The 26,721-nt window shown below is 56.9% G+C and overlaps 1 protein-coding gene and 1 long non-coding RNA gene across 9 annotated transcripts; one reads left to right on the top strand and one right to left on the bottom strand.

Moving 5' to 3' along the window:
• Positions 1-3,893: 3,893 nt before the first annotated feature.
• On the bottom strand, positions 3,894-6,675 carry LOC122912158. Its single transcript, XR_006385558.1, has 2 exons — positions 4,589-6,675; positions 3,894-4,498 (listed from the first exon to the last, which is right to left on the bottom strand). It is a non-coding gene; the product is annotated as an uncharacterized LOC122912158 (long non-coding RNA).
• Positions 6,676-8,220: 1,545 nt separating this feature from the next.
• On the top strand, positions 8,221-26,068 carry ZNF444 (zinc finger protein 444). Of its 8 annotated transcripts, none has more exons than XM_044257549.1 (5): positions 8,874-9,252; positions 14,558-14,722; positions 15,231-15,575; positions 23,101-23,185; positions 24,952-26,068. In XM_044257549.1, the coding sequence occupies exons 3-5, from the start codon at positions 15,264-15,266 to the stop codon at positions 25,551-25,553; spliced, it is 999 nt and encodes a 332-aa protein (XP_044113484.1). In that variant the 5' UTR covers positions 8,874-9,252; positions 14,558-14,722; positions 15,231-15,263; the 3' UTR covers positions 25,554-26,068. The 8 variants fall into 8 exon arrangements, with proteins under 8 accessions (XP_044113487.1, XP_044113484.1, XP_044113482.1 ...); XM_044257547.1 differs by lacking the exon at positions 14,558-14,722 and adding an exon at positions 14,326-14,503; XM_044257552.1 differs by lacking the exons at positions 8,874-9,252; positions 14,558-14,722 and adding an exon at positions 8,221-8,299.
• Positions 26,069-26,721: the final 653 nt, after the last annotated feature.

The raw sequence follows: 26,721 nt of genomic DNA, 5'->3' as shown, positions 1-26,721 counted from the left end.
GGCGCCTGGGTGGCTCAGTGGGTTAAGGCCTCTGCCTTCGGCTCAGGTCATGATCCCAGGGTCCTGGGATCAAGCCCCGCATCGGGCTCTCTACTCAGAGGGGAGCCTGCTTCCTCCTCTCTCTCTTCCTGCCTCTCTGCCTACTTGTGATCTCTGTCTATCAAGTAAATAAATAAAATCTTAAGAAAAAATACCCTTTATCTATTAAAAAAACAGTAAAATTTATGCTCTATTTTATCACACTTAAAAATCTTCTAAGTAAGAAAGTGAATAATATGACATGCCATGATAATGCATATCACTGATATATAATGTATATTGGTGGTCTGAATGTTTATGTCCCTCAGAACTCGTGGTGAGATATAACCCCCCAAAGTGATACCACATATCAATATTAGGATATTAAGAGATGGGGACCTTTGGGAGGTGATTAGGTCACAAGGACGGAGCCCTCATGAACAGGATTGATTTCCTTATAAAAGGGACTCCAGAGAAATCTCTAGCCTTTCCACCAGTGAGGGTGCAGGGAGAGGCCAACTCTGAGCCAGGAAAGGGCCTCCACCGGAAGGTGATGGTGCTGGCACCTTGATCTTGGACTTCCCAGCCTCCAGAACTATGAGCAATACATTTCTGATGTTCATAAACCCCCCAGTCACAGTATTTATTACAGACTAAATCACATGAGTTTCTTTCTTCTGGAAGGTTCCTCTACCCTAACTAGTGCGGGGTTTCCAGATGTGAGGCAGTGAACACAATGGCCGTGCTCCCCTTCAGGGACGCCTCAGCGCCTAGATGGAATTGAAAGCCATGGGACTGAATAAGATGGTGCAGGAGGGGAGAGAGGGAGAGAGAGAATGGAGCGCGCCTGTTGAGAAGGAAGCAGACAGCGACTATCTGACCCGAGCCAGGCCAATCCGTGCCCTTCCTTGGGAGTTTTCTCTCTGGGATGGAGAAGCTTTGCTTCTTCTGCACCCTGTGGAGGAAGCCAGTTTGCAGGAGGAGAAAATGTCCTCCTCTGAGAGATGAGAGGTGAGGACTGAGCACAGGTGTCCCCAGCATCCCCTGGCCCCTCTGAGGTTTGGTCATTGGGCTCTCACTTCCAGGATGTGAGTCCCTCCCGACTCCTTCCAGGAAATCCCCATTTTGGCCACCTGCGTTTGTGTCACTGTGACCAAAGCACGGTGCACCCACAAACCTCATTTGGGTCAACGTGAGTGAACAAAGATGGGCTGGGCAAAGTGGCAGGTGAGCCCCCAGCACTGCTCTGCTCACAGAAAAGTAGGGGTCCCGGGGCTCAAGCCCCAGGTGCCAGCCCCTTTGTGTCCCCCCTGATGAAACCTCCCTGGCCTCTGAGCGGCCAGAACAGCTGCAGGGCAGACGGAGTCTTTGCAGCTGCTGTACCATCACTGAGAAGTGTCCCGAGTCAGGGAGAAGGACACACGCACCCAGATCATTTTGATAATGAGCAACCTGAGCAACTGGCTGGAGTCCTCATCCTGGGCTGGGCGCAGGGCTGTGCGCTTTGTTCTAGGCTTCCTCGCCATCTCACACCCGTGAGGTCCTGCAGACCCGTCCTCAAGGTGTGAGCCTCCAGCCTGCCGCACAGCATCCCCGGGACCCTGTGAAAAATGCAGAGTCCCACCCCCCTCCCCCCACTCAACGAGTCAGAATGGGAACTTTAACCCCGTGCATAAGCGAGTCTGGCCCATGAGAAAGTTTGCAAAGACTTAGCGTCAAACAAACTACAGGACGCCCAGTCAAATTTGAATTCCAGGGAAACGATGAGTTATTTTTTAGAATGAAAATGTGCCGATATTTACCCACAAAAAAATTATTTGTGGTTTAATACAAATGAAACTGTGTGTCCTGTATCCTTATTTGCTGTATCTGGCGACCCTGCGTAGAAGACCCGGTGGGCGCTTTTAGGACACCAGACACCCTCCCCGCCACGGGCTTGCCCAGATTTCCACACTTCCTCCTTGCATCTCAGGCACAGGGGTGGGGGTGCATGGGACTGAGGGGGACAGTTCCACCCCTGGGCTTTGGGAAGTGAGAGGAATACCTGCCGTAGGTCCAAGCTAATCAAAGCAGAATCACGTCCTGTGGCCTCTGTCTCTGGGTAAGATGTAGCCCCATTTGTGCCGGCACGATAAAGAGGTGTTTTCAGTGGGGTGTGGACAGGTAAGTTTGTCCTGGCTGTCTTCCCAGAGGGCAGAATACAGGATGCGATGCTTGGGGTGGGGGCGAGTCATTTTGCCACCGTGAGGGTGGCTGAGAGATCGAAGCAGAGAAATGTTCACCTCTAGCCCGGAAGGCTGACCTATCGCCTGACCTATCGCCTCCATAGTCCCGATAAAGATGAGATACGTGCTCGCTACTGCATTCTTTTTTTTTTTTTTAAGATTTTATTTATTTATTTGACAGAGAGAGATCACAAGTAGGGAGAGAGGCAGGCGGAGAGAGAGTAAGGGAAGCAGGCTCCCCGCCGAGCAGAGAGCCTGATGCGGGGCTGGATCCCAGGACCCTGGGATCATGACCTGAGCCAAAGGCAGAGGCCTTAACCCACTGAGCCACCCAGGTGCCCCTCGCTACTGCATTCTTAATGGGTCTCATGACCGTCCGCACATCTCACCCACAGTTAATACCGAACTGAATGGTAAGCACCAGAGAAATCTGGTGAAAGTAGTTTCACGAGTAGGAATTCGAATGAGAAGTCTACAATCACCTCCTCTCTGCGCATCCCCTCCTCCTGGAGCACCAGCTTCCTGCAGCCAACGCACTGCGCTTTCTGCTCAGGGGTCCTGTCCCTGTACTGCCATAAAAACACCTTTTTGCGCCAAGAATATCTCACGAATTTCTTCTTGACCATTAGCTTGTGGCCCCAGGTCAAGGGATACCAGTTTGAGGACAGATCCACACCACAGACAGCAGAAAATATGCATTTATTAATTTATCTGGGGGGGGCACGTGTGCAAGCATGGGGGGCATGGGGAGGGGGGCAGAGGGAGAAGCAGCTCCCCACTGAGCAGAGAGCCCAATGCGGGTCTTGAGCCCAGGACCCTGGGATCATGACCTGAGCCTCGAGGGCAGATGTTTAACCAACTGATTGACCCAGACGCCCCCTTCCCCCACCCCAGCGCCCTATGACATCTTTAAGTTTTTAAGTCCCTTTAAATCAAAGGGACTCTGGAGCTGGTCCCTTTTTCAGGACTTCCCTGCCGGCAGATAAACCCTTCCTTAAGCTTAAGTAAGTTGGAACCAAGCTTTCAGGACTGGTAACTGAATGCATCTCAACGACTACGGATAGAAACTCTCGCTGCTTCTATTTCACGCAGGAGAAAACTGGTGACAGGGGCGGGGAACATGCGTGCCCCAGGCCAGCCTGCTGCCTAAGTCTAGTTTCGTTCGACACCCAAGGCCACATTGGTAGTCATTTCTCTCCTCGCCCAGTCTGGGGCAGCTCTGTGCTCATGGGGCCGCTCAAGACTTTCATGTGTTCAAAGACGTTCATCTTCACACTTACCATGGTGCTGGAAGAGGGCAGGAGATGCTCAGCCCCAGAGAAGCTGAGACGCTGATACGTCAGATAGAATGGTCAAGAGGGCAGCAAGTGGGAACGGGGATCTGAGAGCCGCTACTGAGCCCTCCCCCACTCCTAGGCCTCTGCCCCAGACTCTGTCCTACCCTCCCAGCCTCCAGCTCTCCCCAGACCTGCTGAGCTGGGACTGGCTTTACACTGTGCTTTATTTCCGAACACTCTTGACACCCAGAGAGGAAAAAGATTACCAAAAACAAAACAAAACCCACACACCAAAACCAACCACCCAACCAAAACAAAACAAAACAAAAATAATAAATAAATAAACAAATAAATAAAAACATAAAGACCCCTGTAAAGCCAAAAACCTTTTAATGAACTTGATTTAAATATATGCAATGACTTTATTGTTTAATAAGAAACACATATTCTGACTCCCTTCCTCATATTTCATCCATTTCAAGTAAAACCTGCTGGAAGAGTACATTAACAAGAAGGGGTGAGCGGTTGTTGGTGTGAACAAACTGTAGAGCCTGCTCACTTTCCTCTTCCGGCAGCAAATTGTTCTCAGAGCCATAAAAGCTCATCATAAATGCCAAGCGGTTGTAAGGTTCTGAGAAACACTCCCTGTTGCTGCAGGACTTGTGTTTTCAACGACAGTGTATTTACCGCGGGCAGTTTTTCCTGGTGTTATCGCAGGACATCAGATTTTTCTCCAGTGGCTGGTCCCACTTCTGGGGCCAGAGGAGGGCGGGATCCAGTCTCAGAGAACTCGAGGGGCACTGCCCCCGACTCAGGATGCCCCCGCCCTAGTCCTGGGCCCTCCTCCTTGAGGATGTCCAGCGTGGAGGAGAGACGTCAAACCTCGGCAGGCGTCTGTAGCATGGCACAAAACGGCACACGAGGTCCTCAGGATCCCCGGGCAAGGGGCACTGGGGAAAGGCCACATCACACAGCAACCTGTATTCCATATTTATACAAGAAAATTATTTTCTTATTTATTTATGTATGTATTTATTTATTTTTAATTTTTTTAAAGATCTTATTTACTTGTCAGAGAAAGTGATCGTGCACACAGCAGGGGGCGCGGCCAGCAGAGGGGGAAGCAGGCTCCCCGCTGAGCAAGGAGTCCCATGCGGGACTCAGTCCCAGAACCGTGGGATCCTGACATGAGCTGATGGCACATGCCCAACCGACGGAGCCACCCAGGGGTCCCAAGAGTGTTATTTTCAAGCTTGGTTGGAATTCTTTCTTGAAAAATGAAACTAAAAATTATTTAAAAAAAAAAAAAAAGAAAGAAAGAAAATTGATCATTATATATGGATCCCATACCAGAGAATTGGCCTTCTTGCTAAGAGTGGTTAGTGCTTGTGCGAAACCAACTTTGCTGACACCTGATCTTGGGTTTCTGGCCAAACTGGGAGAGAAGAACTGTGCTGTTGAAGCCCCGAGGCCTGGGACGGCGCCCGTGGACTCACACACCACAACTGCAGAAATCACAAACAGCCCCAGCGCATGAGTGACCCTCTTCCTTTATCATGCTTCCTCAGCCCCTGGCCACCCTGTGCTGCACTCACCTTCCAGCCCTCCTGAGGTGCCCTGGGACCAGTCCTCCAGAACCTTCAATCAGCCTGACTTTGACAGCAGGTGTTCTGGTTCCAACTCTTCGCCCAGCGCATCTCACTGACTTCATCCCCAGAACCCTCTAGCCTCCTGAGACAAGACACGGGGGATGAAAGCTGAGAGAACTGCCCACAGCTGTGGCCTCCGAGGCTGCGTTTGCTCTGGGCAGATGTGTGGAAACAGAGCTGGGCAGAACTTCCCAGGGAATTCTCTGGGTTGGCAGGTGAGGTCTGCTTGGCTCCCTTGGCCTGGTGGCCTGCTCACCATCTGCCTGTCCAGGCTCTCCCGGCCAGTGGAAGACCTGCCACCTGGGCCATGCAAGGGCCACAGGGCGGGAAGAGTGGGCTTGCCGCACCCGCTGCTGGTTGTGCCTCTCTGTCTGTCTTCTAGGGCAACCTCGATTGTCCCAGCTGTAAAATGGGCTAATGCTTTGATCTGCTCTGCAGCTCCAGAGAGAGAGCGTAGGGCAGAATAACATAATAGGCAGTGTGTGCCCCTCATTAAGCAATTCATTCATAATTTAACTGTTCATTCCTGAGGGTTTCCTGGGGCCTGGCGAAGGTGACTCACACTCACAATCCAGCCCCCAGGAGCTGGGGTGCAGACTGGCTGGCTGGCTCCGTACTCACTCATCCATCACCCGTTTATCCAATAAACATCACCTGAGCCTCCGGGTGCCAGGGGCTGGACACCAGGCATGAACCAAATCCCCTCCCCACCCTGGAGGATCTCCCTACTTTAAAGCACCGTACAAAAGAGAAAACGTTAATTATTATTTTGAGTAATAATTATAGCGGTGCTACAAAGGAGCCCAGGAGCTTTGGTAGGATAAGGGCCAGATCTGCTGCCAAAAGAATTTTTGCCCTCAGGCCTGGGAAGTAAGGTTAAGAACCACTTTCCTTAGGGACGCCTGGGTGGCTCAGTGGGTTAAGCCTCTGCCTTGGGAAGGTCAAATAAATAAATAAATAAAAATTTTAAAAAAGAACCACTTTCCTTCAATCCTTATTCACTCACCCAGGAAGGCCCCAATCTGGGAGCTCTGACAACTGCGTCTCTGTGATTGAGGTTCTCGCCAGATGATAAGCAGGGCAGATACAAAAATAGTCCAAGCGCGAGATGGAGAGGAAAAGGGGTACTGTGGAAGCTCAGATGAGGAGCTTCATCCAGATTTATTGGGGTGGGAGTTATCCAGGAAGGCTTCCTGGAAGAGGCAGCATCTAAATGGATTGCTGAGGAATGTATGATGTTACCAGGTGAAAAAGTGGAAGGACATCCAGGGAGTCATTCCTTTTTTCCATCCCTCACCAGTATTTATGGTGCACTCAGGCGCTGGAGGAACAGGGCTGTGTGCCGACACTACACTGGTTATCGAGGTGGTGTGACATGAATGGCTACTTAATCTGTGAGGCCCAGTGCAGGTGGAAGATGCAGAGCCCCACGTTTAAAAGGGCTTGGGTGGCTCAGTCAGTTAAATATGGGACTCTTGATTTCATCTCAGGGACTTAAGACCAAGACCTGCACTGGGCTCTGAGTTCAGCAGAGTCGGCTTGAGATTTTCAGTCTCCCTCTACCCCTCCCCCTGCTCACACATACATTCTCTCTAAAATAGTAAATAACTAAATAGAATTTAATTTTTTGAGTTTTTTTCATTCATTTGGCAGAGAGAGAGTACAGGCAGGGGGACAGCGAGGATCAGCAGGAGCCTGAGGAGGAGCTAATTCCAGGACCCCGGGACCACGACCTGAGCAGAAAGCAGATGCCTAACTGCCTAAGCCACCCAGGCAACGCTAAATAAATAAAATCTTAAAAAAAAAAAAAAAAAAGGTGACCTGTACACATGAATTACGCAAGACATGAGTAGACGACGTTCTGTGGGAAAGTAAGCTGTTTTTATTATATGGAGTGGGAGGCGTGGGGGCTGGGCTTGCATTTATCAGTTACATTAACTGTAGGTGAAGTTTAAAAAAAAAAAAGGCGTTTATCAACTCCTTCCTCTCCACCCAGAAGGATGTAAGGGCTTTGCATGTAATCTACTCATGCAGCTAGACAAGGACCCTGTGAGGGGTGCCTATTCTGACCTATTGCTTCTGGAGGGCTTGTTAAAACAGAGTGCGGGGGCCCACGCCAGCGTTTCTGAATTGGTGGGTCTGAGGTGGGGGCCGAGAGTTTCCATTTCCAAGCAGCCCCCAGATGATGCTGTGTGGCTTGTCTGGGACCTGACTCAGAACCCTTGGGCCACTGTGGTGGAGCACCACGATCATGCCTGAAGGAACGTGGTACTGCAGTGAAGCTGAGGTGAACCTGCTCCCTACAAGTGGCTGCTCTCTGGGAGAAGTTGCTGCATCCCGCCCTCCATCTCCCTGCCAGGCCCATGCCCTGGCTCGGGCCCACTCCGGCCGCAGTCCTTCTGAGGGCACCAGTCCTTCTGAGGGCACCCTCTTCTGATGTGCACCAAGGCACCACATAAACTAGAGGAATACCGAATCTTGCAGCCAGGGTCAAGAGTCTGCACTGAAGGGTTTTGTTTGTTTGTTTGTTTGTTTTGACAGACAGAGATCACAGGCAGGCAGAGAGAGAGAAGGAAGCAGGCTCCATGCTGAGCAGAGAGCCCGATGTGGGGCTCCATCCCAGGACCCTGAGATCACGACCCCAGCCGAAGGGAGAGGCTTAAACCACTGAGCCACCCAGGCACCCCTGCACTGAAGGGTTTTAAGCAAGGGTGACATGTTCCTGTAAGATTTAAGAGCGCTGTGATGGATGGAAAACCAGAATGCGATATCCATATACGTAACGAATTATTAACCAGTCTTAAAAAGGAAGGTAATTCGGACACGCACCACGTCACAGGTGAACGCAGAGAACATTGTGCTACATGCAGTCAGCCCGTCCCAAGAAGACATACAGCCTAATGCCACCCATACGGGGTACCGGGGGGCTGGGGCAGAGGGTGGGAGGAAGAACAGGGCAGACTTTCAGATCTGCGAGAGGAAGGGAGTTCTGGAGATGCTGTGAGCGGGAACGGATCAGCGGTGCTCCTGGAGCAGAAAGGAGGCCGGAGAGCTGGCACTCACGAAGGAGAGGAGCGAGGGGCAGACCGGTGGGCCGGGCGGGAAGCTCGCATTCGGCCACCGACCGCAGGTAAACCTGGGAGGTGAGACGACGTCCAGCGCTGCCCCGGGCCCACGCGGCTCGTGGGAGCTTCGGCCCATCTCCTCGCGTTTCCTCCCGTCCTACTGCCTCCCGTCCAGTTTCCGAGGTGCGGAAACTGAGGCAGGGCCCTGTCCGATGGGGGCACGCCAACGACGTGTGGCCGGCAGCACCCTCCCCCGATTCACGCAGGAGCGGACCCCGAGGCCAGACGCTGTGCGCCGGGCTCCCGCCGGGAAAGCCGAACCAGGGCGCGCAGGTCGGCCCCAGCCAGGCGCGATCCGCTGCGCGCCGGCCTCGGACTTTAGCAGCGCCGCCCAGGCACACCCGTTCTCAAGGAGACGCACCCAACAGGCCTGAGGGGCGCCGAACTCTGGCGAGGCCCCTCCTCCTCGCCTGCCTGCCCCTACTGCCCGGGGATTTCATTTCCCGAGCACCCGCCGGCGTCCAACCTCCACCTGTTTCGGGACAATGCCGCCATGACAGCTCCTCCTCCCCACCTCGGCCTTCCCGTCGGCACATCTGCGCATGCTTGCGCGCGAGCCAATTTGGGGGGGTGGGGAAACCCTGCAGCCATTCTGGGAAATGTAGTTCCAAGCCTGGCGCGCTGAGAGACCCTGTTTGCTTGGGCTAGTAGGCCGTGGGCCGTTCTCGACACCCCTTGGAAAGCGTAGTTCAGAGCTATCTGGAGACGGGCGTGCGAAGTTCGTCACGACGAGTTGCTAAAGGGACGCGTCCTTTTGCCGCGATGCTTCCTGGGAAACGTAGTTCCGGGTGAGGCCGGTGGGGGGCGGAAGGGGAACGGAAGGCTAGGTGTCTGAGTATTGGGGGGAAGGGGACGGATGAGTTTGGCGCAAAGCCTGCCGGGGCATGGAGTCCCGGTGAGCTTTGTGCGCATGTGCGACGAGTGAGGGGGCTTGTGGGGCCTCGTCTGGGAGAGTGAGGTGAGCGAGGGGGGCAGGGAGGGTTAGGGGGGCGGTTGGACGGGCTTTGGGGAGAGGGGGGCTGGAGGCCGGAGGACCGAGGGGTGGAGAAGCGGGGGGAGGGGAGAAGAGGGGGGCCGAGCGAAACGGGAGGTGGGCGGGGGGATGGGAGGGGGAGGGGCCAGGGGAAGGTCGGGAAGTGGGAGGGGGCTGCGGCCTCGCGGGATGGGGAACGCTGGCGGGAGTGGAGAAGCTGGTGCGGGGTGCGGGGGAGGGCCCTGAAGGGGGAGGGGTGGGGTGCGGGGCGTCGGAGGCTGAGGCAGTCCGCCGCGCTCCTCTCTCGGGTGCTGGGCGCCCGCGTCGGGTCCGGGTGCGCGGGAGGCGGTTGGCCGGCGGCTGGCCGGGGCTCCAGGCTGGGCTCGCCTGTGGGAGCTGCCCGCGGCCGGCTCCCGTCACCCTGCGGGCCCCCTCCTCCGAGGCTGGCGAGGTGTGGGTGCCGGCGCCTGGGGCTCCCTGTGCTCGAGCCCTTGCTGGCGCGGCCGCTGCGCTCCGCATCTGTTTTCCTCGCCCCTAGCCCTCACGCGGCGACGCACGCCCCTGTCGAGTTTTCCGGACCATTTTACTGCCCGGGTGATGGGGACCCCGTGTGTAACAGGTGCTCGTGTACCGTGTGTGAGCACGGACCGCTGGGCGGCTGCAGAGCTGGGGCTTGTCCCAGAGACCTTGCGCCCCGAGTATGTCCCGTGGGCCCGTGGCTCTCAGCCCCGGGGCTGGGAGCCCGTGTTCTGCTTCTCTGGGGAGACACGGCGGTATCTGGAAACCTGTGTGGCGGTCACAGCTGGGGCTTGGGGAAACGGCCGCTGGTTTCGGGGATGCTGATAGACATTTCGCGTGGCATGGGACGGCGACCACATCACAGAAGCATCCAGCCCCACGTGGGACTGGTACTGAGGTTTGGAAACCCTGCAGTGGACATTCAAGTCTTCTCTGAGCACTTACTGGATCTTGGGCCACTTCTCGGTCGCGATCTTGGCAACCCCGTGCGGGGAAGGAGCTGTTATCAGTCCTGGTTTCCAGGTGGAGAAATTCAGTCCACGGAGGGCAAGTCAGGGGTCCAGAGTCAGGCACTGGATAAATGGCCGAGCTGGAAATGGAAGCAGCGAAGGCCCGGAGCCCACCTCATAACCCTTTGGTTAACCCAGCGCGCTGTGCAGAGGTGCTGGGTGCGACCAGCATGGGCTCTGGGGTCCCACAGTTCCAGGTTTGAATCCTGTCTCTGAGTGATCTTGTGGGCTTCTGGTCGTGGTGCCCCACCTGCAGGGCTGTTGGGGTGCTTGGGTGGGGCATTGTGAGGCCGAGCCTGTTCAGCAGCTGTCTCCTGAGGCTTCCAGGGTAGCGCACAGCACTCTGGCCGAGGCAGGAGGCACCGGACCGCAGTGGAGGGTAAGGATTGGTTCACCTGGTGGAACGAACTTCCTTACTGCTTCCTGGGTGGTGACCCCAGGACCCAGAGAAAGGTCCAGCTGGCCCTGCTCTCCACTCACTGTGGACAGCTGGTGGCTAACCCTCGAGCCCCCTCCCCGCAAGACTGCAGGACCCTTCAGCGTGATGCCTGAGCCCTGGCTCTCTCAGGTCAGATTCCAGTCCAATCCAGGGGGATCTGTCTCATAGCAAGCAGGCTCCTCTGTGTCTTTGAGACTCAGCTCTGGCCTGGGTCTTCTGGGAAGCCTTCCTTGCCACCCCAGGCTCACCAGCTTTGAATGGAGAGATGGGTGGGCGGGAGGTGATGTTGCAGGCTGCCTGGCAGACAGGGGTGTGAGTTTAGGCTCTGTGACTTACTAGCTGAGTGACTTTAGGCAAATGTCTTTATTTTCTCCATTGGCAAAATGGAGGCAATAATACTAAAATCCCATAGCACTGATCATCCCATAAATTTTCTTTGAGTGCCAGCCAGCACGCTGGGCTCTGTGAATGTGGTCTCTTTCTCTCCTAAAACGTCAGTTCTCACGGGTGCCTGGGTGGCTCAGTGGGTTAAAGCCTCTGCCTTCGGCTCAGGTCATGATCTCAGGGTCCTGGGATCGAGCCCCGCATCGGGCTCTCTGCTCAGCGGGGAGCCTGCTTCTGCCTCTCTCTCTGCCTGCCTCTCTGCCTACTTGTGATCTCTGTCTGTCAAATAAATAAATAAAATCTTTTTTTTTTTTTTTTAAAGATTTTTATTTATTTGAGAGAGAGAGAGACAGTGAGAGAGAGCACGAGCGAGGAGAAGGTCAGAGAGCGAAGCAGACTCCCCATGGAGCTGGGAGCCTGATGTGGGACTCGATCCCGGGACTCCAGGATCACGCCCTGAGCCGAAGGCAGTCGTCCAACCAACTGTGCCACCCAGGCGTCCCAATAAAATCTTTTTAAAAAAAAAAAAAAAAACACGTCAGTTCTCACGAAGGAAGACAGCACACAAAGAAAGCCCTTAGCCCTTGTCTTGTTAAACACTAAAGGAAATTAGTAAAGGTGATGGGATAGTAACTGCAGGGTAGGATGTGTGGATGCTGTGTTAATCAGACGGCTTGAGGAGGCTCTCTGAGTAGGGGAAATTGCATGGAGGCCTCAAAAAAGAGGAGGAGTTAGCTGAGTAAATGGGGGGAAGAACAGGTACAAAAGCCCTGGGGTAGGACTAGCGTTGAGTCTGAGAATATAATCCAGGAGTGGTGTGGCAGGAGTAGAGAGAGCCAGGGATAGAACAGTGAGAGATAAGAAAGGTAGGCAGATGGGAGACCTTCTGTAGCAAGGAAGCAGCCAGAGGGTTTTGAGTGGGGAAGTGACATAATGTGATTTGTGTTGAGGGAAAAAAAACCGCTTCTGATTGTTGTGGGGTTATTTGCAGGCTCAGGAGCAGGGAGATGATGAGGGAGGGTGTGGTGGCTGGCCCAACAGTGAGATGATGTCCATGGTCAGTGCGTAATACTTAAGAGCCAGGGCTTTGGGGGCGCCTGGGTGGCTCAGTGGGTTAAAGCCTCTGCCTTCAGCTCAGGTCATGATCTCAGGGTCCTGGGATCGAGCCCTGCGTTGGGCTCTCTGCTCGGCAGGGAGCCTTCCTCCTCCTCTCTCTTTCTGCCTGCCTCTCTGCCTACTTGTGATCTCGGTCTGTCAAATAAATAAAATATTTAAAAAAAAAAAATACCAGGGCTTTGGACTTGGGCTACCCTGGGGACCTTTCAGCCCAGCCACACAGAGCCTGTGTCCCAGAGCCAAGGATTCCTGTCTCGACCTCCTTTGCTGCAAAATGAGGTTGGCCACAGAAGTTTCTCATATCATGAGGAAAGTTATTCAAACGCAGACCTGCTCTTGACTCTCACTGGTCAGAGCCCTTATCTGCCTCCTGCCTTGGGTCGCGAGAGCTGTTCTGTAGTCCTGATCAGAAGCAAGCTACTGCAGCAATGAGGCCCCGAAACACAGTGGCTCAAGCCCAGTAGAAAAACTGGTTTCCTGACAGTGCAGGGTGTTACGACGTGGGTCAGTGCCAATACCCACGGGGCCATCCAGGAACTCTTCTGTGTTGGTCTCCCACCATCAGGAGTTGGCAAACTTTTTCTGGAAGAGCCAGACAGTAGATAGCTTTAGCCACGTGTCAGCTTTGCAGCTCTTCAGTCTGTGCCAGATGTCCGTAGCTCTGTCTTCCGAGCTCAGAAGCAGCCAGGGATGGTGCCCGAGCAAGTAGGCTTGGCCGTGTACCAATAAAACTTTATGGGGAAAAAAAAAAAAAAAAAAGCGAGTGCTTGGATGGCTCAGTCAGTTAAGGGTCTCCCTTTGGCTCAGGTTGTGACCCCGGAGTCCTGGGATAGAGCCCCATTTTTGGCTCCCTGCTCAGCGGAGCCTGCTTCTCCCTCTCCCCCTTGCTTCCTGCTTTTTCTCTTGCTATATCTCTCTCTCAAATAAATCAATAAGAAATCTTCTAAAAATTTTTTAAAAAGAGGCAATTGGCTGGCCCACTTGGTAGAGCATGCAACTCTTGATCTTGGGGTTGTAGGTTTAAGCCCCACAACCAAAAGATAAAATCTTAAAAATAAAAAAAAATTAAAAAAAAGGAAAGATGGGCTCCAGGCCAGATCTGGCCCACAGGTGGCTGTTTGCTGACCCAGTCCTAGTGGTTCTCAAGTGTGATCTCAGGGCCCCTTTACATTCTTAAAAGTTACTGGAGATCCCGAACTATCTTTACTAGTAGCAATTGTGTTTGTGGGTATGTATCCTATTAAAGCGAAAGGCCAAAGAAATTTCAAAGTATTTACTAATATTGCCTATAGGAATAGAAGTAATCAACATTTCGTATGTTGACATAAATAACCTTTTATTTTAATGGAAAATAACTGTGTTTTCCAAAACAAAAAATTGGAAACGTGGTCTTGTTTTTCTGCGAATATCTCCAATTCCTGATTTGAAAGAAGATGGCTTCTCCATTTGGCCTGTGTGTGTGCAGCCTGTGGAAGACCCCGGCGTACCCTCAGATACCGTCTTACCGTCATGATGGAACAGTTCTGACCTTCCTGTACCCTGGGGGTCCCTGGACCACAGGAGGACCTCTCTTCTAGCCTGGAGTCTTTCAGTCTTAGTGCTGTTGACATTCGGGGCTGGACCATTCTGTGCCATGGGGCTGCCCTGTGGGCCGTAGGACCGCCAGCTGCCTCCCCACCGCTGGACACCCACAGCCCCATTCCCCTACCCCCATCCAGCAGTCAAAAGTCTCCAGACATCCCCAGCTGTCTCCCGGTGGAGATGCTGCCGTGTCTGGGTCCCCTCCTTCGGGAACAGGGAAGAGGAAGTGGAGGGCACAAGGTTTCCTTGGAGGGTGGGGGGATTGCACAGAGGAGGAAAGGGAGAGTGGATGTGGGCCAAGTCCCGCAGTCCGCCTCTTTTCCTGATCCCCGGACATGACTGGGGGCCCATCCATGTGTCGGATGGCATGGGCAGCCACGGGAATACTGAATGGGCGCCTCAGCAACAGACACTGATTTCTCTCAGTTCTGGGGCTGGAGTCCAAGGTCGGGTGCAGGCAGATTCGTGTCCGGGCTGCGGGGGCAGCTTGCTTGTCTCCTCATGTGGCAGAGCACGTCCAGGGATGTCTGTTCCTCTAGCGGCACCGATCCCCTCGGATTCGGACCCCAGCCTCATGGCTTCTCTTCGTCTCTTTCTCCGTTTTTACTGAGACGTCATCGACATAGAGCGTTGTGTTCAGTTACCCCGGGACCATCTGACGTGGGTATGTTGTGACGCGGTCGCCATGGTGAGTGCGGTTCACATCTGTCAACTCACGTCGTCAGCCTTGTCCTTGCTGCAGTGAGAATGTGTAAGCTTGTACCCAGCAGTTCCGAGCAGACAGCGCCATCTCGGGAGCCCCAGCTGCCACGCCGCCTGTTAGAGCCCCTGTGTCTTCTAACTGAAGCTTGTGCCAACTTCATCCAAACCCACCTCTGGACACCGGGGTGCTGAGTTAGAGCTCCGTGTGGGTTTGGGGGATGTGAATAAGGAAGCGGCGGGGGCGGGTGGTGGCTTTGGAGCGGACATGCTAGAGCCCGTGCCGCAGGGGGCGCAGGGTCTGCGTGTCATCGGGCAAGCAGTCACGGTGGCGATGGTGCTGGCGAGAGCTGCGGGCTTTCTGAGCCCGGCTGGGCTGTGCTGTTCCTGGCTGTCTGTGTGTTTGCTCCTCACACAAAGCCGAGGGAGGAGACTGAGGGGCAGTGGGGCCTGCCATCACCTGCAGGGAAGGGGCAGAGACAGGGCCGGAGCCTGTGCTGCCCCTGGACAGGGTCCCATCTCCCCTCCTCCGGCACCTTCCTTCTCAGGCACTCACCCTCAGCCTTGGAGGGGAGACTGAGGCGCAGAGAGGCACCACCATTTACTCCGGGTCCCTCGGCTCCCACCTGGGCGTGCTTGGGGTGCAGCCGGCGGGAGGCGGTGGTTTCCTGCATCACTGAGTTGGGTTCTGACTGTGCTGACTCCCCTCCCCACAGGCGCTGCTGTCCCCGCAGGACTCACAGACCCCCATGGAGGTCCTGTCTCCCCAGCCCGTGAAGCAGGAAGGCCTGACGGCCGAGGGCCTGACCCTGGACTCGCCGTGGCACCGCTTTCGCCACTTCCACCTGGGCGATGCGCCGGGCCCCCGCGAGGCGCTGGGGCTGCTGCGCACCTTGTGCCGAGACTGGCTGCGGCCCGAGCTGCACACCAAGGAGCAGATGCTGGAGCTGCTGGTGCTGGAGCAGTTCCTGAGCGCACTGCCCGCTGACGTCCAGGCCTGGGTGTGCAGCCGGCGGCCCCGGAGCGGGGAGGAGGCTGTGGCCCTGCTGGAGGAGCTCTGGGTGAGTGCGGGGCTGGAGGGGACGGGAGTGGGGGGGTGAGGAGGGAGGACCAGCTTTCCCCTCACCTGACTGGAGATCGGCCTCCCCCTCTTTGCCAGGCCTCAGGGCACAAGGGGCACAAGGGAGAGCGGGAGGCTTTGGGGCGGGTGTGTGCATGCAAAGGGGTCCCCAAGACTGCCCTCCCTCTGACTCTCCTGGCAACTTTGGGGGTCTCTGGGACTGCTCTCCAGTTGCATTCAGGGAAAGGATTCAGAGCCACCCGAAAGCCGTCTCCTCCCTCACACTGGGGTTTGTCACAGCCGAGGGGTGCAGATCAGGTCAGCGGAGGAAGGAGCTGCAGGGCCCCAGCCCTGGCCCGGAGCCTCCGGCCGCCTTCTCACAGGGATGCATGGACAGCCTGAAGTCCTCCCGGCCATGGTGTGTGACTTGTGCCTACAGTGTCGCCAGCCAGGGTGGCTCCCTGAGCCTCGGTGCCCAGAGTTTGCTGGGCCCCAGTGTGCGGGCCTGATCCCCGTCCCCTCCAGCCCCTATGGAGGCCGGGCAGACCCTGGGCGTCTGGAAGTCTCTGATACAAACTGTACCGTGGGACTGTCTAGTGTGGCCCAAGGCCACCAGGCACGCAGACGCTTGTGTCAGGCAGGGTGCCCCCAGGCCTTACAGGTCACCACCTGGTGGCTGAGGGCAGACGCCAGCCCTCTCTTTGTGGGAGACCAGATGCTTTACTGAGATGGGGTCATCCGACCGGAGCCTATGGGCCAGGCTTGCCCCCTGCCCTCTAGCTTTGTGGAGAGGGGCACAGCCAGGCCTATCTGTCTACACGGTTCCTGTGGCTCTTCTGCCACAAGACCTGAGTGGGGCAGTGCGGACACAGACCGATGGCCCGTAAAAAGCTGGAAACCCTTACTCCTGGTCCGTCGCAGGAACAGCCTGCAGACCCCCAGTTTAGAGCCACGCTGTCGGGGGAGCAGTAGTCCGTGAGCCTGTATGTAGTCCTGAACTATCCAGTAGCATAATAGAAAGGGTGGAAAGGAACAGAGGATTTAATTATTGAACTCAGTGTGTCCAAGCTCTTAGTGTCTTGGCAGTGGTGTGCGAGGTGGCTGAGCTGGCGTCCCGGGGTGTGTGCAGCACAGGGTCCCAGGCTGGGGTCACCACCCGCTCGGCCAGGCAGGGATTTCTCTCTGCCCCTGGGGATCCCAGCAGTCAAGAACAGTCCTCAGAACCACGGAGGCCTGCACGCTGCCGGTGGCCACGCCAAGTGGCCGTCAGAACGACGGCAGGTCACCTGCTGGGAGTGCCCCGTTGGCACACAGCCGTGGTCTCGTCCATCCCTGTCTCCTTTCTGGCCCGGCTCCCTCTGATGCACTCTGTCCTGCTTCCTGGAGCCCGCCTCACCCCTCCGTTGCCCCCTCTCATGGCCGCTTGTCCGGGTCATTGTTCCCCACCGCTGCCCCCATATCCCATGGCAGCAGAGCAGCGCTGTGGATGAGCTCTCCCGGGGTCTGGCAGCCAGGAGCCCAACTCCCACCAGGAGCCTCGGGTCTGGCTAGAACCTGGCTGCATACCCGCTGGCCGCTCTAGGGAGGGCTCCATCCCTGGGCCTCGCTCAGCCTCCACTTCCAAGGCCACGTCCTTTCCTTACCCCGACTCTTCCCGTGATGCTGGGGCTGTCCCCACACGTCACCATCCCAAGCCCAGGGAGCAGGGTCTGTTGTGTCTGCCGCGGACGCAGGTGGGTGCCCGAGGAGTCGGAAAGGGTGTGGAAAGGGTGTCAGAGTCTCCCCGAGCCGTGGTTTCCGGGGATGCTCTGACAGCTTCCCTGTCTGCTGGGGCGTCCTTCTCCTCCTCTGGTAAGAGAACAGCCTCGGGCGGGGAGCCAGGCAGAGCGTCGCTGGACGGGGTGATGCTGTTCTGTGGGGTCACGCCACACCATCCCTGGCCCCTGGATGCTGCTTCCCCATTGCTGTGGGATGGACAGCTGTTTAAAGCAAAGGCGTGAAGAGCGATGGTTGCCTGGGCATCAGGCCTTTGCCCTCAGACTGTGGCAGAGGGACCCAGAAAGCTGGACTCTGGGAAATGCATCTGGGACGAGGGTGTCTATGGGGCCGGGGTCCTCCGTGTGTGGGCAGAGCCTTCCCTGGTGCGGCCCCAGACCCGGCTGCCAGGGCCCCCAGGAGCTCCAAAGAGCCCTGCTCCCAGGCCTCCCTCAGGCGCCGAGCTTGCTGTTACAGGCTGCAGGGGCCGGCCTCCGTGGGCTGCTTTTGTTTAAGATTTTATTTAGGAAAGAGGGCATGCAAGTGAGGGAGGGGCAGAGGGAGAGGGAGCCTGATAGACAGATGATGGACAGAGGGACGGAAGAGGAGGGATTCCATCCCAGAAGCCTGGGATCGTGACCTGAGCAGACGCTCAGCTGTTGAGCCAGCCAGGTGCTTGGCTTCCGTGTACTTTTAACTTTTTGAGGGTGGGGATGGGGTACAGTTCCCTGACGGGAGTCAGGACAGGGACCTGTGCTGGCACTGCAGGGCCCCGTGGGCCACCAGCGTGCGGTGCGTCACCTGGGGAAACCCAGAGAGGAGCTCCGTGTGTGAGCTGCGGCTTCGCTCCGCACCGTGCCTTTGAGGCTGACGCATGCGGTGGTGTGTGTTGGTGGGTGGTTCCTTTCTCGCGCCGTGGTGGGGACACGCCAGCTTCTCTGTCCCTCCCCTACTCAAGGACCCAGAAGTGGTCTCCAGTGCTGGGTGGTTTTGAATGCAGCTGTCTTAAGGACCGAGCTGTGTGTGTCCGTGTGGGCATAAGTGCTCTTTGTCCGGAGCGGTGGCTGGAGCGCAAGGGCTGGGTTTCGCGGAGGGTATGTTTGATTCTAGAAGAAGCCTCCCAGCTGCTTCTTGAGGTGGCGGTGGCACTTGGCGTGGCCACCGGCAGCGTTTGGGCCTCTGTAGTTCTGAGGACTGTTCTTGGCTGCTGGGATCCCCAGGGGCCGAGGGAAATTCCTGCCTGGCCGAGCCAGCCTCGTGGAAATCCCTTGGTGTTGTGATGCAGGTGGCAGTGACTAGAGCGTGGGTCCTCGAGCTCAGGGGCCGTGTCTGCCCCATTCACGGCTGTGTCCTTGGTGCCTTCAGTTCCGTATGTGGTGGGTGCTCGGAAAGGGGCTTGCCAGGGAGCAGAGGGTGACCCCCCCAGGCCGCCTCCGTTGGATGCAGTGGGCAGTGCACAGTGCGGGTCACATCTGTGGAGCGAGAGCCTGGTCCATGCTGCAGGTGAGGGGAGACAGCTGGGCGGGACTGAACTGGCCACGCCCAGTACCCCCCCACCTTTGTCTGGTGGCAGGCACACAATAGCCCCGGCCAGCCCAGGAAACCCAAAGGAAAGCCGGAGGGCGGGAGGCGGGGAGAGCCCGGGTTGCAGTCAGTCACAACAGGAAACGCCCGCTGGCCTGGGCCTCCGGGGTCAGCGCTCAGGGAGTTCTGGGACCAAGGAGGAAGAGAACAGGGACAGCCAGCAGGGGAGAGGCTGGCAGGGCCCGTGTGCAGGAGGGCAGGCCAGCTGCGGCTCCGAGAGTTGAAGGTGGGCCACAGGGCTTGTTGAGCCCGTGCATCTTGGGCCAGAGGGTGAAGCTACGGGAGAAAGACCACCCCCCCACAATGGCCTGCGGGACCCTGCGGGACCCTGTGGTCGGGCCTCCTGCCTTCGCTCCCCGCACCCCCCACCTGGTGGACCTGCAGGGTAGGAAGTGCAGACTTGAACCCAAGTGTCCTTGCTGCCGTAAGTGAGCAGTGCTGGCCACTGGGCAGCTCCGTGTGCGGCGCTCAGGGGTTCCCCGAGGACCCCTTGCCCTGATACCACCTGCAGATTCGGGGCTCCCCGGGGCCAACCTAGGTTCAGTAGTTCCTGAGAAGGACTCAGGACTTGACGAGAGCTGGGGTGCTCCCGTTTCTGACTCGTTTCAATGAAAAGACGAGAGACCCTCAGGGCTGGGTCCAGGAAAGCTGCTGTCCCAGGGGTGCCGTGGGGACAGCACTATGCTGACGAGGGAGGCTCCCAAGCTTGGTGTCCAGGCTTTTTACTGGGGGTCAGCTGTACAGCCACAAGGCCGACGCTGGTCTTCAGCCCCCTGGAGGCTAAGAGGCCCCCATGAAACCCACTGTTAGCCCAGCCTGCCTGTCTCTACCCAACCCTGAGGGGTCAGTACCGCACAGTGTTACCCTGTCTCCCGGGTGATAGCACGCGTCCCAGAGAAGTCAGCAACTGGCCGGAGGTCACGGGGCTAGTTAGGGGACAGTGGGAGGAGTGGAACCCACAGGCCCTGGCTCTAGATTCTGCTTCTAAGCTTGCTGTACCCCAGAGACGGGGCCCCCAGTGCCTGCTCCAGTGCCCAAGCCTCATCCCCACGGCTCTTCTGCCTGGGTGTCTTGCTCTGTGCACAGTCTAGCATCCCATGCCTGGGACCCCAAACCAGAGAGCCCCAGGCCATCCAGAGGACGTGTGTGCCCTAGAATCACCAGGAGAGCCTGCTGGCTCTCCCGGGCTCCTGGGCTCGAGGGCGGGCTGACGCAGCTGCAGCAGAGGCCGGCGGGGCAGGCACCTGGCTTGTGTCCCGCTCCCGGGCGGCTGTGCCGTGCCAGTCCAGGTCAGGACCTGGGGTGAGACCGAGTGCCACTTCAGCCCCTCCGCCCTGACCCCAGGGTGGGAGGTAACATGCTCAGGGTTCCATAGGCAGGTCTGTGGCTGGAGGCACCTAGGGACCTAGTGAGTCTCATGCTGGACCCTGACTCCACACCTCGGTACCTGCTTAACTTTACCCTGTTCTTCAGGAACCGTTTCTTCATCAGAGCAGAGGCAGATGGTTTGACCCTTACCCTTTCCCCCACCCGTCGCTCACTTGCTTGGCGCCTACTGAGAAGAGGCACCGGGAGTTGGAGCCCAGCCCTTTTCCATGGTGGCGGGAATGTGCCGCGGGGACAGGTCTGGCAGTGCCTGTGAAGGTTAAACACCAGCCGCCCTGTGAGCCCACAGTCCCCACCTGGCATACGAGCCCACAAACATCTGTCCCTGATGTGAGTGATGCGGCAGTCGGGCGGCAGGCTCTGTAACAGGCAAGCAGTGGAAGTGTCCCAGGTGCCCGCTGGGATGGAGAAGCAGCACGGTCCAGCCTCGCGAGCGGACGCTGCTCAGCCACACACGCCTGCTGGAGTGACTGTCCAAGACGTGACGCGGAAGGGGGAGGGAGCCTGTGAGAAGGGGCTGTAGACCGCAAGATTCCGTTAATGCAGCTTCCAGAACAGGCAGACCCAGAGATGCAGGCCTGCGGGTTCCCCGGGGCTGGGGCAGAGAACCTGAGCAACTGCTACTAGGTCTGTGGTTTAGTTTGTGGAAGATGAAAATATCCTAGAACTGGGGGTGGTTGTATGCCTGTGAGTGCACTAAAGCCCACGGGATTGTATTCTCAGTGGGTGAATTCTGCAGGTGAGTCACGCCTCGAGACAGTTATTAAAAGGACTGGCACCAGGATGCACAGAAGGCAGGTGGGCCAGCCCTCCCCTCCTGGAGCGCACACTCTGTGGGAGCAGATGGGCAGCAGAGGCATAGAAATGCCGGTGGCAGTTCAGGTGGCTGTCGGGAGGTCTCCTGAACATATCAGGACCAGGTGATACCAGCTCCAGACAAACTTTTCAAAAATTGAAGAAGGTATACTTCCTAGCTCCTTCTGCGGGCTGAACCAAGGATGCTGCGAGAAAGAGAACTGTTGGCCAGCATCCTCAATCTCCAAATAATGGTACCGCATGAAAGACTGCCTCCCCACCCCCCCGCCGCACCAAGAACAAGGGAACCTGTGTACTTTGTGGTTCTACGTATGAAGTTTCTAGAACATGGAAATAGCTCTGGAGCGACGGGAAGCGTGCATCAGGGTTTGCTGATTAGTGCTGCGGAGAGGCATGAGGAAACTTTCAGGGGCTGATATGCTTACCATCTCGGCGCTGATGGCAGTTGCAGGAGCGTGTACGTGTTGAAATTCACTGGGTCGTGTACTTTAAGTATATGCATTCTTGTAATCTTTTATTTTTTTAAAGATTTTATTTATTTGATAGAAACACAGTGAGAGAGGGAACACAACCAGAGGGAATGGGAAAAGGAGAAGCAGGCTTCCCACCAAGCAGGCAGCCCAATGTGGGGCTCAATCCCAGGACCGTGGGATCATGACTTGAGCCAAAGGCAGACTCTTAATGACTGAGCCACCCAGGCACCCCTAAATATATGCATTTGTAATGTGCATCCATATAACCTCCACATTGAATAGTCTAGTGTGACAGGTAGCAGGATAGGGACTGTTCTTTAGTCACAGAGGCCAATAAACGTTTGTGTGGTAGCAGCGATGCGGGTTCAGTCAAGTCTGGAAGGACATGTTGGAGGCAGACAGGGAGAGGGAGTTCTAGGGAGAGGGAGAAGAGTATGCCGAAGAGTGGAGGTTTGAGAGAACCTGGCATGCTCGGGGCATTATTAGCTTTCTACTGTGGACTTTCGGGACGGGATCTGGCCGGAGGTGGGGCTGGAGGAGGAGGTGCCAGGGCACGCTGGCCTGTGGGCCACAGCAGAAGCAAGTAGCGGGTCGGCACCTGTGGCACCATAACAGCCTGAGCCACGCGAGTGGTCAGGAATCCGCCTACTGGAGCAAAGAGGTGACCACGCAAAGTATTCATCCTGCCGCCACCAGACAACGTGGGCGTTCACAGGTCCCAGACAATGCATGTTGGGAAAAGCTCCGGAAGCTCCCTGCAGAGTCGTCTTGCTAGCTGATAGAAATTTAGGCATCCCTGACTTCCACCCTAAGCGTTGCATTTAAAAGAAGTAAATATGAGAAGGAGGTTGGGTGTGTGGAACTCAGGAGTCAGCTCTCCTTTGTTGGCACCAAGATTCTGATCTGTTCTTTGGGGACAAGGGCTTAAGAACAATGACAATAGCATGAAGAATATGAACGTAAAATATGTCTGAAACATAGAATAGTCTGAAACATTTTCAGTAACCTTTCGTGTTCCCGACTGACACTGTCTGCTCAGAAGTGATCTACCATTTGATCAGGGAAAAGTTCCATTCCTGAGCTTTATTTTTTTCCCGAGTTAGAGATAGCTTATATGTTTTTCTTGTGTATTTTGTCAAGGAGTTTGCACTTTATCCAGAGGGCAGGAATTGTGAAGCTAAGGTAGGATTTAAAGCTGCTGTGTCAGTTGTCCTTTGCAAGTCACCCCAAACTTAGAGGCTTGCCACAACGAATGCTTGTTGTCTCACAGTTTCTGTGGGTCAGGAATTTGGGGCAGATCTGACTCAGGGACTCATGAGGGGGTTAGCTGGGGGCTGGGGGATCTGCTCCCCAGATGGTCCCTCACCTGGTAACCAGCAAGAGGCCTGGTGGCCGGCTTCCCCCAGAGCACGTGGTAGGGCTTGATGACAACGTAGTGAGGTTTGCAGGGGAGAAAAAGTAGAGCCTGTCACTGTGGTTTCTCATTTCTGAGTGTGGTATCTCTCATTCCAGGGACCAGCAGTGAGGGCACCTCAGGATGTTACAGAAGGGTCTGGGGTGAGCACTGGAAAGGATGATGTTGGGATGATGCCCTTAGGTGAGTAGCTCACCCCTCCCCCACCCTGAGGGGGTCCCCGTCCTCATGATTCATTTTCTCAGTGAACATTCCTGGTGTCCCTGCCATGTGCCAGGCCCTGAGCTGGGCACTGGGGCTGGAAATGGGTCAGACACGCCCTCACAGAGGGCACGGCGATAGCGTGTGCCTGACGGTATAGCGGGTGCCTAACCATGCGTCCCAGCTGGGCGTGTGTGCCGGGCACCATTCTGCCAGCTCTCTTGCTGCCTGTGTTGCCATGTGGGACTGTCACCCAGTATATCAGCAGTTTTTTCCTCAAGAAAAGTCCACAGTTTGGGTTTTTATGACATGCCTGATTTTCACACATTTTTCACATTTTTAAGCACATTGCAGTGCACCAAGCCGACCCCACCTCTGGCTGGCCTGCTGGGTACACGCCGCTCTCTGGAAGCCCATGCCCAGCAGACTGGAAACCCAAGGTCCAAGGAGCTCAAGCAGCTTGCCTGAGGCCAAATAGCAAGTCAGGTCCAGAACCAGGGTGGGGACGGTGGCTTCTGCCCCTGACGGGAGGTATCTCTGCACCCAGGAGAAATGGCCAGGACGCCGGGCGTAGGAGCTGGTGGCTGGCATGGAGGAGGCCCGTGGATGGGAGCAGGAGCTTCACACTTCGCAGTTGCACTGGGGTCGTTTTTGTAAATTGGATCATGAGCTAGAGCTTATCCCCCCAGAACTCCATAGGGCAGTTTAAAAACCTAGAGAAAGGAAATGTGAGGTTCACCTGTCCCCCGACTTACCCGCCCATCCGTTTCCCCAGATCCCCACTCAGACGCCACGCATCACACATCGTGTGGCCAGCCTGCCTGCTCCTTCACGCTTCTGTCTCCCTACTGTCCCCTCTCCTCCATCCACCCCCACCCCCCCACCTGCTGTCCATCCCTCCCTCTCTCCATTGTCCATCTGTTACTTTATTTTTAAAGATTTTTTTTTTTTTAATTTGACAGGCAGAGATCACGAGTAGGCAGAAAGGCAGGCAGAGAGAGAGGAGGAAGCAGGCTCCCTGCTGAGCCGAGAGCCCAATGCAGGGCTCCATCCCAGGACCCTGGGATCATGACCTGAGCCGAAGGCAGAGGCTTAACCCACTGAGCCACCCAGGCGCCCCTCCATCTGTTACTTTAAACCAGGAACTTTTAAAAGAAAATTTTTTAGAAAGATTTTATTTATTTGACAGAGATAGGGAAAGAGGGGAGCGGGAGAGGGAGAAGCAGACTCCCCACTGAGCAGGGAGCCGGATGCAGAGCTGGATCCCATGACCCTAGGAATCATGACCTGAGCTGAAGGCAGACACCTAGTGACTGAGCCATCCAGGCGCCCCAGGAATCTTTTTTTAAAAGGTTTTAGTGAGGGGAGCCTGGGTGGCTCAGTGGGTTAGGCCTCTGCCTTTGGCTCAGGTCATGATCCCAGGGTTCTGGGATCGAGCCCCCAGTCGGGCTCTCTGCTCTGCAGGGAGCCTGCTTCCTCCTCTCTCTCTGCCTGCCTCTCTGCCTACTTGTGACCTCTGTCAGATAAATAAAGAAAAAATCCTTAAAAAAAATAAAATAAAATAAAAGGTTTTAGTGAAAGAGAGAGCATGAGCGGGGGTGGGGGGGGTGCATCAGCCCTCCCCCCGCTCCCATGGTTTCCTGGCATTAAGCTTTGCTCCGGCAGGGCCCTTCCTGACACAGGCCCGACCACCCCCGCCCCCTGTGCCCTGCACCACCCCGCCCTCACTCTGTGCCTTTGCCCGGCAGGAGATGCGGCCCACGGGGTGGAGGTGCTGGCGACGGGGGACACCCAGGCCACGCGCCCCTACAAGCAGGAGCCGGGCAGCCCTCCACCGGCCCCCGCGGCGCCGCCCGCGCCGGGCCTGCCCCCCTTCCTGGCGGCGGCGGCGGTGGCCGCCCCGGGCACCACCTCCTGCCCTGAGTGCGGCAAGGCTGCCCTGAAACCCGCGCACCTGCTGCGCCACCGGCAGAGCCACTCGGCGGAGAAGCCACACGCCTGCCCCGAGTGCGGCAAGGCCTTCCGGCGCAAGGAGCACCTGCGGCGCCACCGCGGCACGCACCCCGGCGGCCCCGGGCCGGCCCTGCGCCCGCTGCCTGCGCGCGAGAAGCCGCATGCCTGCTGCGAGTGCGGCAAGACCTTCTACTGGCGCGAGCACCTGGTGCGCCACCGCAAGACGCACTCGGGGGCGCGGCCGTTCGCCTGCTGGCAGTGCGGCAAGGGCTTCGGGCGCCGCGAGCACGTGCTGCGCCACCAGCGCATCCACGGCCGCGCGGTGGGTGGCGCGGGCGCGGGCGCGGCGGTGGGCCCCGGCGGCGGGGGCCCCTTCCCAGCCTGGCCGCTGGGGTAGCAGCCGCCATGCCCGCCGCCCAACCCCTACCGGCCTGCAGCCCCCTGCTCCTGCGCCGGCTCCAGTCGGAACCTTTGTTTTCTCGACTCCTGTCCCGGGCCACACGGCCCTATCGGGTTGTCACGGCCTGCCAGGCTGTCCCACTCCGTGCAGGTGCGCCCACGAGTCCCTCCGCCCCCCCCCCCCCCCCGTCCTCTCCACCTGCCGTGTGGGGGCCCAGCAAGGCTGGCCTGAGCCCAAGAGAGGAGCGCGGGGCAGGGGGGGAGCGCGGGCCCCCCGATCCAGAGGAGGCTGGAGGAAGGAGACGTCTTGTCCCTAGGAGACCCCTCCCCACGGGGTGAGGGTGGGAGGGGGAAGGGGTGATGGTTCTGACAGGATGGACTGGGCTCTGTTCGTGGGCTCCTTGGGCTCGCCCCTCTCTGCGGCTGGGAGGGCGCGTGATGGACAGCGATGCCCGCGGAGACCACAGTTTACGAACAGCATTTGGAGAGTAATAAAGTTACTGATGAGAGGTGCCCAGGCAGTCCCGGGTTCTGTGTAGGCGGGCCTCACCTCCGAAGCCCGTGTCCTGGGGGACCTTGGGCACCAGTTCCTCTTCCTTGAGCCCGGAGAGGAGCTTCTCAGAGATGGGTTTCATCCAGCTCCCTGGGGGCCCAGGAGCAGGTGTCTCCACTGCCGTCCTTAGAGCCAGAACGATGCTCGATGGAGGGACTGGCTTGGCGACAGACCCACTTGGGTTCTAATCTGGGCCTGTGGCTTCCTGGCTACTCAGCTTTCATACCCACTGTGGGTCTCGGTGTCCACATCTGTAAACAGCAGTGGTTCCTACGTCTATTGCCAGAGTCTAACTTGGGGGAGGCACCCATTCATGGGGAACACCCAAATAACCAGATCAGTAAGTCTTGGGAAACCGATTTTGTCAAGAGAGGGATCCAGTATTCACTGAGGATGGGGCATGAGGTTGGGGGCCACCTGTCCGGGACCTTGCAGGGGGGTGTGTCCCGGGAGTGGCTTACTGTGGAGTGCGGACCCTGGCCTGCCTCATCAGCTCCTGCGACCCCCACCCGCCTTGTGCTCTGTTAAGCACAATCCTGGAGTTCAAGCCCTGCTGTTTTGTCTTTAGGAAGGTGCTGCTGCACCTGACCCGTAAGACCCCGGCCACAGTCCA

This window comes from Neovison vison, chromosome 7 (genome assembly GCF_020171115.1).
Source record: "Neovison vison isolate M4711 chromosome 7, ASM_NN_V1, whole genome shotgun sequence".
In the NCBI taxonomy this organism is placed as follows: domain Eukaryota; kingdom Metazoa; phylum Chordata; class Mammalia; order Carnivora; family Mustelidae; genus Neogale; species Neogale vison.
This window is presented reverse-complemented; position numbering and strand designations above follow the sequence as displayed.